At 42.6% G+C, this 19,953-nt stretch overlaps 1 protein-coding gene across 1 annotated transcript in view; it reads right to left on the bottom strand.

Moving 5' to 3' along the window:
* The window catches only part of Bms1 (BMS1 ribosome biogenesis factor), a 39,288-nt gene that overhangs the window by 9,204 nt on the left and 10,131 nt on the right, over positions 1–19,953 (bottom strand). Inside the window, 11 exon segments of the mRNA XM_008832696.3 lie at positions 1,716–1,838; positions 2,987–3,045; positions 3,229–3,409; positions 3,489–3,677; positions 7,028–7,201; positions 7,790–7,863; positions 9,679–9,760; positions 13,834–13,991; positions 15,067–15,168; positions 15,370–16,151; positions 19,578–19,717. Coding sequence (XP_008830918.1) covers positions 1,716–1,838; positions 2,987–3,045; positions 3,229–3,409; positions 3,489–3,677; positions 7,028–7,201; positions 7,790–7,863; positions 9,679–9,760; positions 13,834–13,991; positions 15,067–15,168; positions 15,370–16,151; positions 19,578–19,717 — 2,064 coding nt within the window.

Raw genomic sequence — 19,953 nt, 5'->3', positions numbered from 1 at the left:
CTACATGTGCACCCAAGTTTGACCAGCACAGATGTACTTGAAAGCTTGTGGATCAAGGAAGTGGGAAATTTACTTGGATGACTCTGCTGCGGGGAGGACCTGGCAGCAGCACTCATGAGCACACGGACTCCTGCTGCTTTCTCAAGACACTTCATGGAAATCTAAAGGAGATAGTCCTTGCCTGGCCTGACAAAAATCCAATGAGATGACCAACAAGTCTGAAACAACTTTGAGGAAAAAGAGGTGTGCACACATGACTCCACTGGACTCCACCGAGGAGATCAGCCACACAGAGCCTGGCCTGAGCCTTCCCTTGCACAGTCCATCTTCTGACACATGCTATGCCTTTAACTCTGGTTTTTTTGAGCCTGGGTCTCCCTATAGCTCTAGAACTCACCATGTAGATCAGGCTGGCCTCAATGTCAGAGGTCCACCTGCCTCTGCCTCCTGAGTGCTGGAATTAAAGGCGTGCACCACCATGCCTGGTCTAATACCACATAAATGGCTGTAATTACTCCATGGACAAAACAGATTCTAAGATATTGATGGGTTAAGTTTGATTTTTTTTTGTCTTTTTGAGACAGGGTCTCCCTGTAGCCCCAGCTGCCCTGGAACTCACTATGTAGACCAGGCTGGCCTCGAACTCACAAAGATCCACCTGCCTCTGCCTCCCAAGTGCTGGGATTAAAGGCGTGAGCGACCACACCCAGCCCAATACTATATTTTTAATGGAGGTTCTTTTCCCATTTAACTTTCAACAAATGCTCCTCAAACTACTCTCTCTAATATTGTAAAACTGCATGTCCAGTTCCCTGAAATCTTGATGAGTTTGTAGCAAACTGCTTTGTCTATTTTTCTACTGAACTACTAGATAAATTTAGGATTTTCTTCCATACTAACCCAACCTTGAAGTGGGAAACCAACCTAGTAGATGGAAGTACATATTTTCATTACTAGTTCTGTGAGGGTCTCACACACAAGTAATAGCTTCCATTATCAAGTATCTCTGACCTCACCTGCAGATTGCTGAAGATATTTAAGTGTAATACGGTATAAATATAATAATCAATATAAAGGAGAAAACTATTCGGGTGAGGTAGAGCACACCTTTAATCCCAGCACTCAGGATGGAGAGACAGAAAGATTTCTGTGAGATCAAGGCCAGCCTGATCTACATAGTGAGTTGCAGGCCAGCTGTGGCTACAGGGAGACCCTGTCTCAAAAGAAAAAAGAAAAAAAAAGATTAAAAAAAAGGAGAAAACTAACCTATGAAAGGTCAAGATTTCAAATATTTTTCTGGAGCCAGAGCTGGCTCAGTGGTTAAAGCACTGGCTGCTCCTGCAGAGGACCCATGTTCAAGTCCCAGGCACCCACATGGTGACTAATAAGCACCTGTAACTCCAGTTCTAGGGCAATCGGACTCCCTCTTCTGAGTTCCTCAGGCACTGCACAACACGGGTGCACTTAGATACATGCAGGTGATATATTCATACACATAAAATAAAAATACTGTATAAAATGACCTTCAGGCCATTTGAACATATATATGCAACATAAATGGATTTTGTGTCAAGACCTTAGAGAGTCCATTCCAAAGATATCTGAAACACTGTCAGCTCTAAGCACTTTAGATAAAGGGTCCCTGGGCTTGTACTGTGACTCTTCCTTTAACAACACACACATATAAGAATGTGTGAGCATATGGATACACAGACCTTAATAAATGAAGTATTCTTGAAAATTTTAAAAGGAAAACCAGTCAGCTTTAACTTCTTCACAATTCTTATGGATTTATCCAGATCGAGGACAACACCAGTGGCAGCTATCCGAAACTCCGGCTGAAAGAAACCCCGAGATGGAATTAGGAATGAGAGCAGAACAGCTGCAGATCTCGGTGATGCACCACTCACCAAAGCTCTTTGCCTTTCCTTTCCAGTCAGCTATGAAGGACAGAAGTTTATTTATGTGCTTACTATGTATTTACTTTTGGTAGACAGGGTTTCATGCAGCCTGGTCTCACTAAGTAGCAGAGAATGCCCTATAAACCCTGATCTTCCTGCCTCCACCTCCCAAGGACTGGCACCACATGGCCCTACACCAGAACTTTAACAGCTGTAATACTGGTATACTAAGCTGCTGCTGCTGACTTGAGTATTTTCCTGAGAGTAACTTCAGAGTAACAGTTTTATAGTTAACAATCCATTTGGACCAAAAGGAAAGGGCAAATTTAGTTGCAATATTTAAAAAATTACTTTATGGGTTACTGGAGAGGTGGCTCTGCAGTAAGAGCACTGGCTGTTATTGCAGAGGACACAGGTTTGGTTCCTAGCACCCAAATGGCGGCTCACAACCTTCTTTAACTCCAGTTCCAGGAGATCTGACACCCTTCTCTGACCTCCATGAGCACTGCATGCACAGGTGAACTTACATGCAGGCAAAACACTGATACACATAAATGAAAAATAAATCTTAAAAATTTTTTAATTTTCATTTGTGAGAAGGGGACAACAAAGCTTGCGCTGACCAAACCAAGTCAACCGTGAACATACTTTATCATGTCCAGCGGCTTACAATGCATCTCAAAATTCAGTATAATATTGATATGTGGGTACTGAGTACTGCTTAATACCTTCTAAAATTAACTCCAAAATAACACTATAAATATAAATACCACCAGTGCTATTTTAATTCTTCTCCCTCTTTCATCCCTCCCAGACTACAAAGGAAAGCCAGGCAGGCTCATACACACAACACTCAGAGGGCTGAGGCAGGGAGATTCTGAATTCTAGGTTAGCCAATGCTATGTACAGAGACCCTGTCTTTCAAAAAAGGAAGGGTGGGAAGGATGCACGAAGATTAAAAGCAAAGAAAAATGCACGAAGTATTACACACTAAAAATGGCTGGTTTTCAACTTAGCTTCATGTATATAGTTCATACTCTGTAGTTCATATGCATATCTATGAAGTAAACACCCCAGATATTCACCATGACATCACTGACAGACTGTATTGCCAAGAACCCAGTTCCTTGTGGAGTGATAGGACCTTAAGGAAAACAGAAAAAAATGCATAGTAAATAAAAAATTTTAGATACTCCAATTCCTTCCCTCAAAAAGATAAATCTTATATAAACTGAGGTTTCACAAAAGAAAAAGAGCAAAACCCTAATGATAAGGCCCACATGGTGCAAGCTGAGCTTGTAAGTTAACTATCAAAATCACATTTTACCCCAAAAGGTTGCTCCACAATGCATGTGCTGTGGGGTGTATTTCAGAAGCCTTTGTCTTCCATTGTGGTCTTCAATGTAATAGAGTGGGATGGTCTGAAACCTCCTCCACCCTACAGAAAAAATAACTGGGTCTCGAGACTTGAGGATTTTCTTATACCAACGATGTTTCTTAAGACGCATCTGGGGAAGATAGAAGTTCGATAAAACAGCGTGTACATCCAAATAACATGTCCCCATGCATGCAGCAAAGGATACCTACCTGCACATAGCCCACATTGCCCTCACTATTGCCCAAACCACCCAGGATAATTGGGTAGTGAGGGTCAAAGTTCAGCACAAATTCACAGGGGATGTTTTCAATCTCAATGCGGACATACATTCCAGGTCGAAAACCCTCATATTGAACTCTGGTTTCATCTTCTTGATCTTCAAATTCAGCCTGGTTAAGCTATAGGTGAGGGGACAAACAAAAGCAAAATAAAACTCCATAATGTCACCACTTTTAACAAACATCAAGATTTGAGTTTTAAAAAATATAAAGGAACCATGACCACAATTATTTATGCTTTACTGTAATACAAAGTTACATCCATTTTACCTCTATGGTTTGTTTAGAACAAGTCCCAGCTGTTTTCTATTGTGCTAAGACACAGCAACTAACTTCCAATGGATCCCTGAATGCTGCTTGACAAATGGTGCCCAGGCCATATCCTAACTTTCCATCCATACATCCATATCTCCCAGCTCACCTTGGTCTTACAAGATCCGAAACATCCTCCCTTATCCTCACTCTTAGCTGATGGCTGTTTCCTATTTCAGTTTAGAAAAGCTTCCAGTCAACTGGTACAGTGTTTATACCCACAGGCAGCCTTTTATTATAGCTCTGCACTGCGGGGTAAGGACAACCTGAATTAAAAACTTTTTTTTTGAGGTCTATGCAGCCCAGGCTAGCCTTGAACTTTAAGTCTTCCTGCCTCAGTCTCGGGTGCATGGCTTACATGTGCACACCACACCACCAGGCCATTAATTAAAATTCAGTAACACTGAAAATATAATTCTTCAGCTGTATTAGTTATCATTATAAGCGGTCAGTACCACTACATGTGCAGGTGGCTCTGCGGGCAGCACGGAAAGCAACTCTGCAGATTACTCAGCAACACTCCCTGCCAAACGTCATCTGCAGGCTAGATGCCCCATACTCTTACTACTGCTCTACTTTTCTGCTTCCCTTTGCACAGAATTCCACATTTCCCACGGCCAGTCAGCCTCTAGACCTTTAGCTCCTATTCTCTTAAAGTCACTAGAATTGGGCTTTTACCTACCACTCCACGAAAATGTTTGCTAACGTCACTGAAGACCTTCCCCGCTCATTTACCAGTGATCAAGTCTCCATTACAGCGAACATGTCAGTAAAGCTTTGAAGTGGTAGTGTTTCTCTCAGCAGCACCTAGCATGCCTCCTGTTCTCTGACATTTCTGTGTCTTGGTTACCCCCTGTTATTCTCCATCTCTGTGCTCACTTTCCCAAGCACTTTCTCTTATGGCTTAGAAGAGTAGCTGCATGATGAGGACGGACATCTAAGTCCCTGATCTGACTTAACACTTGGCTTGTCTGAGTATCACTGCTAACCTGACTGGCTGACCAGAGGATGTTCTGCCCAAGGTTGTTGGCCTTGGGAAGCCACCCTTCCAGGAGCTCGCTGTAGCCTTCAGTCACTCTCACTCCACGTGTAGTGTAGCAGTAAACCCTATTACGCCAGCCTTCAAACAAATGATGTTAACACCTTCTGCTGCCACAACCCCCTACTGAGCAAGCTACCTTAATCTCTGAATCCTATCAAAGAGAAATGCTCACGAATGCCTCTCTGCCGGCCCCACTTCATCAGAGAGGAAACGTCAAAGTTCCTTATGGTGCACAGGTGATTTGAAGTTGTCAATGGTGGAAACAAAGCCTACAGGACTAGCTTTACATTTCTCAGTCACTCTGTCAAAGGTCAGCGCAGACTGGGAACAACCACTAGTTTATGACTGGTCAGGAGACACTTCTCTGCACACGTGCATCTGCTCTGCACTGTTCCCATGTAAGCATACGTGCTCTCAAGTGAGCAGAGGAGAAACTTCTCTGATTCAATGAAGCTCTAGACTGAGCAAAGCCTGCCAACCCCATTTTCACAAATCATATGAAGTTAATTTGTATGTCCCAGTTCTAGGGACTTCTCAGAGCTTCCACCATCAAAGAGCAACTCAAACACTGTCCATGAACTGTGTATCCATCTTTGTATCTGTTTCTGAGCAAGATCACTACAACCAACAGCTCAGTCAGCATGGGCAGGACCCCACGATCTCTCTCTCTGCATACACCCTTTCCACTATGCACCTGACTCCACACGCTACCCTTCTGAACTCTGACCAAAGTATGTTTTCAGAAAACTCTCCTGGAAAGCACTCTGTGTGCATAAGCCACATGGACCACCAATCAGCTTCTTATTCAAATCAGTAAGAAGTGCACTGTCTCAACTCAATCTCTGTGTCAGAAGAGATGCAGCCTAGCATTGCTGCCAGTAGCCTTTCTCCCTTAAGAAAAGAAGTTCAAGATAATCAGAAAGGAGTTAGTGGGTTTACTGATTACTTATATAGAGAGAAAGGAAAAGAAGACCACGCACCCACAGGACATGGGTGTAGACTTCTTTTCAGAGTGTGGACTTCTTGAGACTAAGTCATACTTAGCTATTTTTATAATAGTACATATGTTTTTACACCTTTTAAAGTTATATTTTTCAAAGAATGTACTCTACAACAAGGCATAAAGCTTAAAAATTAAAGAAAGCTTAAGAATTAAATAAAAATATGAGTTGGTTTACCTATTTATCTTAAAGAACTTTCCTTAATGGGCTAAGGAGGTGGTTCAGTGGGTGTGCCTGCTGTGCAAGCTTGAGTACCTGAGTCTGGACCCGTAGAAACCACTTCAAAAATCTGGGCATGGCCATGCATGCCTGCAACCCCAGGAAAGGCAGAGACAGGAGGATTGTCAGGGCTTGCTGGCTACTGCCTAGCTCCAGGTTCTGTGAGATCCTGTCTCAAAAGACTAAGGTGAAAAGCAACAGAGCAGGACATCTCAAGTCCGGTGGTCTCTACTGTGTACACAGAGGCACTCATCACTCGTGAGCATGGATATATGTGTGCGTGCATACACACACACATACACTCACACACACACGGAGGAAAAATTTTCCATTGTAAATGAAATTTTAAGGTGGTTTTATGTATCTAGACAATTTCAGATTTAGAGATGAGAGAGGAATGCTAACACAGTTAAACTTGAGACCACAAACACTCTGGCCTGAAATAAGCAGTTTGCTGCTTTGAAAGCTCTTGTTTGAGCATCTCCAGGAAAACAGGCACTGTTTTTGTAGGTAATTTTGATTTCTCAGTTGGGTTGATGTTTCTTGAGTCAGCTAGAAATGCAAACTAGCCCCCAGGGGGAGGGACTTCTTTCCCTCCCAGATTCCCTTAATTTTTTTCTGTCCTTCTCTCCTTGTCTCAAGAACACAAGCTCCTCAGAACGGAGACTATGTCTCAGCCATTTCTGCTTCCTGACATGCAATGCTTGGTACAAAATAGTACTGACATTTTTCTGGTGAGACAGAAGAGCAACTCAAAGACTGAACAATCATGCCCACATGGACCTCAGCCTAGGGGTTCAGATGGAGACACAGGAGCAGGTCAGGGAGCAGAGACCAGAGCCGGGGTCCCACACTGCCACCACCATGGAAGGAGGTGGAAGAACCCAGTTTCTCACCTGAGCTTGTTTCTGCATTTCCCCTTTAAGATCATCGAAGTATGTGCTCTCTCCTTCATCGTACTCTGCATCAAACAGCTCCTTCAATTTTCTCTTCTTATTCAAATGCTTTTTCTTGGCACTTTCCTCCTCATTAGGGTCGGTTTCCTCCTTAACTTCTTCAGTATCTTCGCTCTTAAATGTCCAAAATAAAAAGCATTAGGAAGTTTATGGAGATCTTTTCTTTAAACAGAGCAATTTTTACAAACGATTCTATCTGACATATAAAAAGTTTTGTTATGATTATCATGAACTCACACAGACTCTGGTGCCTCACAAGCTCTTGCTCCAGGAGACAGCTGACGACATTACACTGAACCGCCACTTCTTTGGCGGGTTGGGAGGCCAAGCATGAATAAAACAGGAACTGTCTCCCCGCCTCCCCCAGACACTCTGAGACACTGTACCATCAGGAAGAAAGAGGGATTGCTTTTTTTTTTCAAATGACAGTTTAAAATTTAATCAGAGAATGATGGCAAAAGTAAGACTCAGGCTAAAATGTCTACGAATGAAAAAAGCCACAAGGAACTTGGTAAATGACTCTGGCAAGATGGGGTAGTAGACACCATCCATCCATATGACTGTATAAACCTTTTATCTGTCCCACACTTCTAGGAAGGAACCACGCATCTGACAGGTAAGTCCAGATGTGCCTTTCTCAGGGCAGATCTCTCGGGATGCTGGCAGTAGACGAGGTTGGTAGGGGCTGCAGCAAAGCCATACCTGAGCATTGGGGCCCGGTTTTCCCTTGTGCACATCTCCTGTTTCTAGGTCTTCGAAGTCACCGTAGAGCTCCTCTGGGAAAGAAGATTTCAGTGTTTACTCTGCAGATGGAGCCTGCCCGTGACTCCAGCAGTTCCCAGCCCCTGGCAGACTGTGTGCTCTGCACTGCAAACCTCACTGCTGTTTCCATCACTGTGCCTGCCGAAACAATCCCGCACTTACTTTTTCCTAGTTGTATTTCAATATTTCTTTGGAAAAGAATGAACCCAATCTACATTTCTAGTCTAGGCAATGGGCACTGCGAAGGTACCTGAAGCCCACAAGGGGAGACCCCAAACCAACATTTCAAACAGACACAACTTGGTAACTGCCCACGTGAGAAAGAGACTGAAGAGCAGACACACGACACAGCATGCACTGCACCCTGGGGCAGTCTTACACTAACTAGAGCTCAAAACCATGCCGAGTCCATAGGAAGAGATCGTTCTCACTTATGAGCCAAAGAGTCTGTGCTACTAACAAGTTACAGGCAAAAAGAGTACACACACGTACGTACACACACACACACACACACACACACACACACACACGGCTGGAGAGATGGCTCAGCAGTTAGAGGTGCCTGCTACCAAGCCTGAGGACCCAAGTTTGATATCCTGCATCAACTTCTGCAAGTTATTCTCTGATCCATACACATGCATGCACACCCACAACAGCACACACACACACAAAATAAAAAATGTTTACAAAACCAGCTTTAACATGTTACCAAGGGACAAAAAGAATAGCAGAATCAGCCATTGCTGATGGCCACAGATGGTCACCACATGCAAGCTTTAGGAAATGGAAAAGATCTCAAACCCATAATATAGGAAAAAAATACTTAAGCAGAACAGAAAAGGTAAAAATATAAAAACAGAAAAAAAAAATCACTGAACAAAAAGTTAGCTATTTTAAAAGAATTAATCTCACTGACAAAGAAAAATATATGTATTTGTTACTTTTGGGTTGTTTGACTTGTTTTTTGAAGTGGGTTCTTTGCAATATGAACAAAGTACAAAATTAAGTGTCACCAAAACTGTGACATGAATTTTGGGATGGCATCTAGAGAGTAAACATAAAAATTTGAAACGATAAAATTCTTAAAGGTAAAATTTACACATACACAATTTTAAATGAATAGGAGGAAATGTGTGAAAATGCTAACAGGTCTTTCATGGGTGGTGGAATTCTATTATGATACATATTTTTACCACAGATACTTTTTAATTCTAAATTTCCTGGCTATTACTTCTTATTAGAATAATTGTATTAAGTACAATTCTCTCTTTCATGTGTGCATGTGCACACACACAAATCTATTTTTAAAAAATTTACGGAAAGTTTCTCACTCTTCTCTAAGGTCCCTAAATAGTGGCTAGGTTAGCTAAGGAGAGAAAACAAGGTCATTTAAAACCAGGATATTACTGTAACTGTCAATTCCCCAAAGTATTTACAGCTGTCTAACTTTCAATTTTCAACCTGACTACAAGTTAAGAAATAAAAAGGCTGGGCTGGGAAATGGCGGTCAGTAAGTGCTGCCCTTACGAGCTCAAAGACCCAAACTCTCTCCTTGGAATCCATGTAAACAAAAGCCAGGGGCTGGTGTGTGCCTGCAGCCCTGCATGCGGAAGGCAGCAATAGGAGGAAGGGGACAGGGGCTGCTGGCCAGTTAGCATAGTGCCTAGTGTATTTGGCAACTTCAAAGCCAATGAAAAACCCTGCCTCAAAACAAAGGGTGGGCAGTACCTGAGGAACACCACCTGAGAAATGACATCCCAGCTGTCCTCTTGCCGCCACATGTATGTTCAGACACATGCAGACAAAGGAAATCTGTAGTCCCTACTTACCGTCTTCTGCTAGGATCTTGGCTGCATCTTTATCTTCTTCCCACTTCCCAGTCACAAAGCAATCTCTGATGCTGTTTACAACCTGCCACAGAAAAATCAGCACTTAACTTGTGCAAAACAAGTAGTTTTGGGCTTTTTTTTGGGGGGGGGTGTCTTTTTGAGACATGGTCTACCTGTAGCCCCAGCTGACCTAGAACTTGCTATATAGAACAGGCTGGGCCCAAACTCAGAGATCTGTCCACCTCCGCCTCCCAACTGCTGGGATTAAAGGCATGCACCACCATGCCGGTCAAATGACTGTTCTGGAGAAATGATAGCAGGCAACAACTTGCCTTAAAAATTTCTCAGGGCTCTTTAACTGGGTGGCACAAGCCTGCAATCTTGAGGCAGATATTCAAGGTCAGCCCAGACTACGTACTGAGACCCAGGCCAGTTTTGGCTAAACAGAGTTAGTCTCAAAAACTTAGTAAGTAAATACATACTTGTATGGATATTTTCATTCCATGTAAGACTGTAAGATCACTTTTGACACTGACAATATAACCATAGACATACAACCTGCCACAACATTAAGCAGTGGATCTATAGAGTACTATTAGCCCACTGACCTTGCAGGTAACCACGTTTTTACTAATCCACTCAACTAATTTTCAAAGTGTATCACTGTTCCAAGACAATGTCAATAGGAGAGAATTTTACAAAGTTGGTCTTGTTACGTGTTAATCCAAATGTACCATGTTTGCATAAAAACTTAATTCCTATAGAATGGCAGGAAAACATTTGCAAATCATGTATCTGAAGGGGCATGTACCCAGAATACATAAAAACTCTTAGGCAAACAGAAGCTGGAGAAATGGCTCAGCAGTTAAGAGCACAAAGTGCTCTTCCAGAGGGACCAGAATTTGATTCTCACAACTACCTATAACTCCAGCTCCAGGGGATCCAACACCTCTGGCCTCTGTGGGCACAGATACATCATATGATTAAAAAGAGAATAAATCTTTTTTAAAAACAGGAGGCAGTATGAACAGATATTTCTTAAAAGCATACATACAAATAGAAATCACCTGCATTGATGCTCAACATCATTAGCTATCAGGGAAATGCAAATCACTACTACCACAACGTGGCATCATTTCCCCTAGAGTGGCTATAGTAAAAGAGACAGATATAAATAACTGTTGGTGAAGATGTAAATAAACTAGAAGCCACAAATAATGCTGGTGGGAATGTAAACTGCACAGCTATTTTTGGAAAAGAGAGGAGGACTACATAAGGGAAAAAACTTTTCACGAATCTCATCAATAGTCACTAACGTGTACTACTACTGACACTGTTCTGTAGGTGACAATGAGATAAGGGAGAAGAGCAGTCATGTGACTACCTTCAGATTCAACCAGGGAATAATTCTCTAGTGGGAAAGTAGTTACAGCTGTAGCTACAATGTATAAAGTTCTGAACATGAAGGAACATCTCTGCATGAATCCTAGCCCTAGCAGCTGGGAAGACCTAGAAACAATAACCAGGTAACATCAAATAAGGACTCCTACACTAAGATTGATACTCAAATACCATTTTCTAAAAGAAATCAGCATGTTTTATGGCTGAGCCCAAATCTGGTGTCAAAAGCATACAAGATGATAATGGATACCCCATATCAGAGAGCAAAGACTCCTTGAAGAATGACTATGTTCATGTCAAAAGAACCTAGGAGCCACGTGAGCCCCTCCCATGGACCCTAGAGGAAAAAGCATGAGCTTGTAAGGGTAACAGGTGCACAGAATGAGACACACTAACAATATTTAAATCCATGACGTTTTAACACAATCACCTTGGAAAATCATTTCTAGAAAGTATTTTGCTGGGCGTGGTCACACATGCTTCTTTAATCCTGGCACTTGAGAGGCAGGCAGATCTCTGTGAGTTCGAGGCCAGCCTGGTCTACATAGTGAGTTCCAGGCCAGCTGGGGCTATAGAGACTGACCCTGTCTCAAAAACACCAAAACAACAACAAACAAATAAACAAAAAAAAGTATTTTTAAAAAATCAAGCCTTTATCCTCCATAACCCAACATTAGTTGATAATAAGTTTCTCTTTATATAATTATTCCAGTTAATAATGATAAATACTTGACTTTCCATTCTATAACCTTAAGAAATTAATGGTCCTATGCCACTGAACACCAACTGCTAATACCAAGTAAAGAGTCAGACTTCATGTGCTTCCTAAAGAAAGGTTCTAGCTGGGTGTGATGGCACACACCTTTAGTCCCAGAACTTGGGAGGCAGAGGCAAGCAGATTTCTGTGAGTTCCAGGCCAGCTGGGGCTGTCTTAAAAAGATCCAAAAAGTTCCACCACCTAGAAAGAAGGAATGCAAAAATTCCTAAAAATTTTAAAAAGGTCATGAATTTGGGGGACCTGTTAGGGAGAGTACAGGGTGGTTACGATCAAAATACATTATATACATGTATGAAATTATCAAAAAATATTACATTTAAAAAAAAATCAAACTTAGCCAAGCATGGTGATACATGCCTTTAAGCCCAGCACCAGGGAGGCAGAGACAGCAGATCTCTGTGAGATTAACAAGACTCCATAGTAAGTTCCAGGCTAGCTATAGCTACAGAGAGACTGTCTCAAAAAAATCAAACTTGCCAGGTGTGGTGGCACAAGCCTTTAATCCCAGCTCTCAGGAGGCAGAGGCAGGCAGATCTCTGAGAGTTTTCGAGGCCAGCCTGGTCTACATAGTGAGTTCCAGGACAGCTGGGGCTACAGGGAGACCCTGTGTCAAAAAAAAAAAAAATCAAACTTAACCCACCAATATCTTAGAATCTGTATGTTTTGTCCATGGAGTAATTACAGCCATTTATGTGTTTATTTAATTTTAGCCTAATTAAGAATAATTAAGATAAAATTACTTCTTCAATCTTGGTAACCACATTAGAAGTGCTCAAAAGCCACAGGCAGCCACACTGAACAGCCCAGACACAGACTATTCCCATCGCCACAGAAACTATATTTAAAGGAAATCCAGAAGAAAGAACCTGGCAAACTGCACACAAGGACACAATGCACCCCACAAAATAAGCCCCCAATATGAGAAACTCTACACATCAAACTCTTGGTTCTTTCAACAAAGCAAGGAGGGAGGGAGGAAGGAAGAGGGAGGGAAAGGGAAGGGGGAAGGGAAGAAGAACGAGAAGGGGATGGGAAAGTAAACCACGTACAGCTAAACTGTGCAGGTTAGTGATGCAAACTTGTGAAGACAAGCCCAGATCACAAGTCTAGATGCAGTTCCACCCACAGAAGAAAGGGCCTGTTACAGCGGTATCACACACAGCACTTCTGGGAAGTCGGGGCCACAGGAATATCCACTTCCTAAAAATTCATGTTTAATCATAAAATTATTTGTGATTTCCTTTATCTGCATTCAATTTTTCACTAAAAGATGTGTAAGCAAAATCTCATAAACATTAAGTGCTAACACAATGAGTTATAAGTAATCTGAGGAGTAACATTAAGCTAAACTGAATGACAAGATATCAGTCTTGGGAAGATAAAAAATTCCCAAAGACAAGTATGGGAATGGGGAGTCTAATGTGGGATTCCACCCTGGCAAGGTTGAGCGTTGAATTAATTCCAGTTTGACTAGAGCCGGGTGAGCCAGGGGAGGAACAGCTGTGTCAAGGAGCAGAAATTATGTGTGCCAATCAAGACACTCTATATGCTAGTTGTAAGACACAAATGTTTCAGATGCATTAAAAACTGATGTGCAATGCTTTAAGTAAAGAGCAATGGTGTCATTCACACTAACAGCAGAACATCTTCCTTTTCTCCACGACACAAGTACACACAGAGCACGCTGCTGCTAAGTGTATAATAAATACACTAAATACATCTGGAGAAATGACTTCTTAGAAAAATAAAGCCAGAGACAAATTAGAGAAATGAAGCCAGTGACAAGCAGGCAATACTGAAGTCAGACAAGGTTCTTCCAGAACAATTCTTCAATTCTGTCATTGCATCTGTATGTGGGGAGGGAATCAGGGGACTGACTTTAGGGTCTCCATATGCTAGGTAAGCACTCTGCCATTGAGCTGTGCCTCTAGCCCCAATTCTTTCATTAGTAAACATACCACTCAGCATCACGTTACCTCCTCTAAATCCCAATCGTGTGGTGCTTCCACGAGAAACCTGGAGCAGTCCAAAGAGTCCGCCTTGTGCTTACACGCTCTACCAGGCTGGCTGACACGGAACAGTCCTCCAAGCTCTTCAGGGGCATCTCCATCTTCTTCTTCATTATCCTCTGTCACTGAAGAGTCACCGAAAAGAAAGGTGAGAATAAAAACCTCAACCCCAAGCCTCCCCGCCCTCAAATGGTTAGACCATACATCTCAGGGTTCAAGGAGCTGTGGGTCCCTGCTCACAGTAAGTATGGTGGTGGGCCAAGAGCCCCCCAAAAAGCCACCACATGATTAGCTGGAGGACTTATCCTCTGGTAAGCAGCAGCAGAGACCACTGAGGAGTGAGAATATTGGAGGCTGGGGAAGGGAAGACATTTAAAGGCAGAACTTTAAATTATTATAGAGGATTTTCTGAAGAGTATTTGGTTCCCCAATGTCCTTGGGCAAAAAATCTAAAAGAAAATCAGCTCATGCCACTCTCCAATTTTGCCATGAAGCAACTGGGAAGCATGACACAAAGCTCGTCACTTTATTTCTGCATTCTATTTCAAAATGAACATAGAAACAGGCTTAATAAACTAAAAACATCAGTGAACAAGGGCAGGAAGGAGAACACAGTACACTACAGGGCCTGCAGTCTCAGAAAGGAAAAAACAAAACATAAAAAAAGAAATAAAAAAAATACATAAAAAACTTTCACAGGTGGAAATACTTTCCTAGCATCAAACTGTACAAAAAAAAAAGTCTCATGAAGGACTTTTAAATAGGGATTATAAAATGACATAATGGACAGTATTCTCGTTAAAACTTCTATGGCAACCCACTAGTCTACTTATGGACCTCATGACATGATTAAAACCATCTGCCAAGGCTAATGAGATGGCTCAGCAGGTGAAGGTGTTTGCCACGCAAGCCTGATGACCTGAGTTTGATCCCTAAAATCCATGAAAAGGTAGTAGAAAACTGACTCCATAAAATTCTTCACCAACCTCCACACCTTGGCAATGTCCTCCCCACTCCCATTATGCACATACACACACACCATCAATTTTTTAAAACACTTTAAATCTGTTAAAAAAAAAAAAAATTCTACCAATATAAAATCTGGCAGCACAAGCCCAATCTCCAGCCACTCACTCATTTCCTTTTCAGAAAGCGATCCACAAACCTAAACACTTCTAGTTCTGAAGCAGAGGTCTTTACCTGTCCCATAAATCAGCTTTCGCAGGTTTGGCGTGGCCTGCTGCTGCCTAAGAAAGGCCTCTGCCGCCTTCCTGGAGAGGTCATCCTTCCACTTGAGGGCACCTGGAAGACAACACCAGTCACACCTGCTCACCTGTCCTCCCTGCCACAAGCCCCAAAGCTCATCCATCCTAAGACCCCATCATATCACATTTAAGTAGTTAGCAAATCCCCAAACATCCCCATAGCAACAGTTCGCATGCCAAATGTATATAACCAGCTACTTCGATTTAAGCATGCCTAGCCTTTCCGTAGCACATTTACCAGACGTTTCTGTGGGGCAGCTTTCTTCCTCGTGATCCTCTTCCTCTTTGAGTAAATCTTCAATGTCACTGGTCTCATCAACGAAGTTCTCTGACTCTGGTTTCTGCCCACTGTCCCCCAGAGGCTTGGCAAGCTTCGTCCTAACAGCCTCTCTGCTTTCCGAGTCTTCATCCTCTGAGCTGAGTGAGCTTTCCTCAGATTCGTCTTCAGATGGAAACGCCTCCTCAGCTGTGCAATGGCCAGAATCAGAGGTGGTGAGGGCAGCTTTTCCCCCTGGAGAAGACTTCTCTACTTCCTGGTCAGCACTCCAATCATGAGCTGGTGACAGTCTTGCTTCACCATCTCCTCCAGGAGATTTGGATTCCAAAACGTCCCTCCCTCCTGCAGGGGAGTCTTCGTCTTCATCTTCGTCCTCGTCCTCGTCCTCATCCTCATCCTCATCCTCACTGCTTCCGTCAGCATCCTCTGCCTCCCCGTCGTCCCCCGAGCTCCTCTCCAGATCATCGTCGCTATCCGCAAATGCTGGCACATCCACCTCACTGTCTTCTTTCTGCTCCTCAAGCTTCTGCCTTTTACTACGCTTAGACCTGGTGATGTTAGCATCTTCCTCTTCCGTCTAATCATCACTAGAGCCACTTTCCATCCTGTCATCTTCAGACATGTCTTCATCATCATCATTTTCTTCATCTCCAGACACATCTACCTTATCTCCAAAAACGGCTTTCCGACGCACTCGACCAGTTTTCACATCCACTTGCTTTTCTTCTTTTGGCATCCACAGCCTGTATCCAAAAAAATGCAAACTGGTTCAACTTGTACAGTGATTAGCTTAATCTAGAAATGGCAATCCAATCAATAAGGCAAAGAAATGGGACGCTGGGACAGAGGATCTAAAAAGTTCTAGGCCTGCCTAGGCTACACAGTGAGTTCAAGACTACCTGGGCAACTTAGCGAAACCCTGTACCTCAATTAAAAAGAAAGGACTGGGAATACAGTTGAGTCATAGAGCCTGCCTAGCACGTGCAAGACTCTTAGTCCAATCACTAGGACCACTATAAAACACCATCACATTCTTTAAAATGACCCAGCAAAGAAAAACGGTCTGACAAACACTGAATAGTTAATAAGCCAATTCATGCCCTATCACTTGTAAAGCACTTACAGAGAGAAAAGACTTTTTATAAAATGTAAGCCTAGATTATCCTATTGTGTCAGAAAGTGACATCCACATGCCTAAAGGAATGTGTGTAAAGGGGAAAAGACTGAGCACTCTAACGGGCACATCTGGGAAAATGTAGGCATCAAGAAAAAAATGACAGTAACACAAAGAATAGAGCTGCGTGTGGTGACGAACACCTTTAAACCCAGAACTCTGTAGGCAGAGAAACTGAGTTTCAGGCCAGCCTGGTCTACATAGTGAGTTCTAGGCCAGTTAGGGGTACAGAGAGAACCTGTCTCAAAACTCTCCCTGCCCCTCCAAAAGAGTAAAACACAAGTCCATTAGTAGTCAGCAATGAGACAGCAATAAAGTAGGCGGTGAAACGTGGTTTTTAAAGAACGTCAGCTGGCCATGTGGGTGTTGCTAGTATTGCAGAATTCAATGATGTCCCTTCCACATAGGGGCTGGACTCTTTAAAGTCCCTGTATAACTTAGGCAAGTCTGGGCCTCTGGCTAATCTGAAGACAGACAAGGTGTAAGCTTTGAAAACCCACCTGAATCCAGAAGAAATAAAATAAGAATCAGGATGAAAATCAAAACTGAATTCTTCTGTGATAAGACCAAAATACAAATTAACAGTGAGGAGCAAGGAGAGAGGTCTGTCACCAGCTGGTCTGTCACCAAACTGAGAAGGTGGAGGTGCAAGACAGTCCCTAGGAAGCCTGACTTCCAGCAGGATCATTCCAAGATAAGAACAAGTGATCCTGCTGCGTTCTGAAATCAGGAAGAACAGGAAAACAGACCTAAGAACTACCACAAAGTTTCATCTCAGCCAGATACGACAAGAATGCAGTTTCCCCCAAAAAAGTGAAATAAACAACAATGAAGTGTCAAAGGAGCCTTCAGAAAAAAAGATTTCTGTACACAGATGGGTTTTCTAAACGAGAAAATAAGAGAACGGCAGCCAGCCACAACTCCAACTTTCAGAGGCTTCATGAGGCTGGTTTTAAGAAAATGGAATCCACTGGTGAACATGTGGTGAGAAAGAAAGAAACGCTTTAAAGAGCGCAACAACTCAAAGAACTAAAGCAGCAGCTCGGCAAAGAGAGGGGTGGGGACTCCAGTTTCGCTCAGAGGAGATACCGTGCCTTGTGCTCCACCAGCCAACAGTGAGAGCTCAGTCCCACAGAGCTTGAAGTCCCAGCACTGTGTCTGAAGAGGTCAGGTAAGCACTCTGCTCTCAGCAACTAAAGCCAATGTCAACTTTTTAGCTGTTCCTAAAAAGAACAAGCTTAGATGCTCACTGAGCAAGACTGCAACCCAAGTCTCCACACGAGCCTACCTGGGAATCCCTCAAAAGGCCACTCAAGTTAAAGACCACTGAGAACAATCTGATGCTGGCAAAGGAAGAAACAAATGTTCTGCTCCTGTAAACCTGTAACTTCCTAAAATTAAGCATACATCTTTGCCTAAAGCCTCTCCATATTTATAAAGTCAAAATGAAAAAGATAGAAAGAATGAATGCCACCTGGCGCTGGGAGGGCTGGTGCTTATCCCAGCACTTTCAAGGGTAGGAGGATCAAGAGTTCAAGGGAAGACTGGGCAACACAGCAAGTTCAATGCCAGATGAAAGTAAATACCAAGCCCCTGTCTCAAATAAAAAGGACCAGAGAGAGATCAGTGCTAGACTGTTTGGCTAGTCATGTGCAAGGCCCTGCCTGATTTGATCCTCAGCACCACACAGGAAAAGAATGTCTGCTAACAAATGTGAAAAAAATGACAGATTGAGAATGTTGCCATTTTGAAGTCACTAAAGCCATTAACTGGTATAGAATCACTGAGATGCTAAACCCATGGGATAAACTGAAAGCTACACAGAGCTATTCAATGTAGTGCTGCATATACAATTATGAAACTATCAATTACAAAAAACTAAAAGGTGTGCCATAAGAGAATTCATAAGCCAATACATCAGCAATGACAAAATGACTATATAAAGAATAGACAGAAAAGGTAAATGCTCAGAGTATTTAAATAAAGTTTAGGTATTTGAGATTTAGCTCAGAGGTAGACAGACCACTTGCCTAGCAATTTAGTGTAAGGCCTTGGGCTCCTCAGTCCTCAGCAGATGGGGGGGGGGTGGAGGAAAGAGTTTAATTGTATTAAGCTGTATGCTTCTATGTACACAGATTGATTAAAATAGAAAAAAAGAAAAAAACAACTACCTAATATGGTAATGGTGTTTTCATCACGACCTTTCCATGATACATTATAACAAGTTCTATTCTCCATCATCTCTATTATTTTCAGAAGGATCATGAGGCATGAATCAACAGAACAAAAATCAAGGCTTACCAAGTACCCACTAAGTACAAAAGTATACAAGCACCCAAGCTTCCAATCCAGACTGAAAAAGAAGATATCCGTTACTGGACAACTGATGCCCATGGAGCTAAAGCAATCTAAAAGAAACAGAGACAAGCGATGTGGCTTTGGACAGACATGCATAGGCATCTAGACACTGCCCTACAATTTTGGCCACCAAAAGATAGCCAAGTGGCCTGAGGTCTCCTAGAGAACTCAAGAAACCCATGGCAAACATTTAGTAGCATTGGAGAATATTCTGAACACGTCTGTTGAAAACAAAGTCATGTTTTTCTTTGAGAAAATACTACCATGTGATGTTATTTAAGTGAAAAAACACCAAGAGATATATGAATATACACAGCAAAACAAAAAACCAGAGTTGAATCTACCAAAATAAAAAGTGTTATGATGACAGAATGACAGACGGGTGATATAATTTTCATTGTACCTTTTTAAAATTAAAAATTAGAAAAGTGCCAGCGAGGTGGCTCAGTGGGTGAGGTGCTTGCTGCCAGCCTGATGACCCGAGTTCAATTCCTGGGGCCCACATGGTAAAAGGAGAACTGACTCCTATAAGCTGTCCTCTGACCGCCACATACACGCTGTGGCACATGCATTCCCTCCAACACACAATAAATATAAGAATTTTTAAACAAAAAAATAAGAAGAGAGGTAGACTTACCCCTGATTATCTATATCCTCTGACCCCAAAGGTTTGGAATCAGAAAAGAGCGTCACTCTGCTTGAAGCCATCTTGGCATCGATGCTGGCATGAGTGGAGATGAGGCTCTGGACCAGTTCATGGGTGGGTCCCTTTTCCTCCTGTCAAGGCCACCGAAGGGCAAGTAAGGAAAGCACAAGGATTTGGGGGAGATGTACTGGTTTCACCATTTCCCAAAATTACTCTAAACTGGACTGGAGAGATGGATGGCTCAGTGGTTAAGAGCATGTACTGGTCTTGTACACCCAGGTTCAGTTCCCAGCACCCATATCAGGCAGCTCACAACCACCTCTAACTCCAGGTCCAGGGAGAACTCTGGCCACTTTGGGCACCCACA

The sequence above is a fragment of the Nannospalax galili genome, unplaced genomic scaffold, assembly GCF_000622305.1.
Source record: "Nannospalax galili isolate Female #2095 unplaced genomic scaffold, S.galili_v1.0 scaffold1036, whole genome shotgun sequence".
In the NCBI taxonomy this organism is placed as follows: domain Eukaryota; kingdom Metazoa; phylum Chordata; class Mammalia; order Rodentia; family Spalacidae; genus Nannospalax; species Nannospalax galili.
Note: the sequence above shows the minus strand (reverse complement) of the source record. Positions and strands in the feature narration are given on the sequence as shown.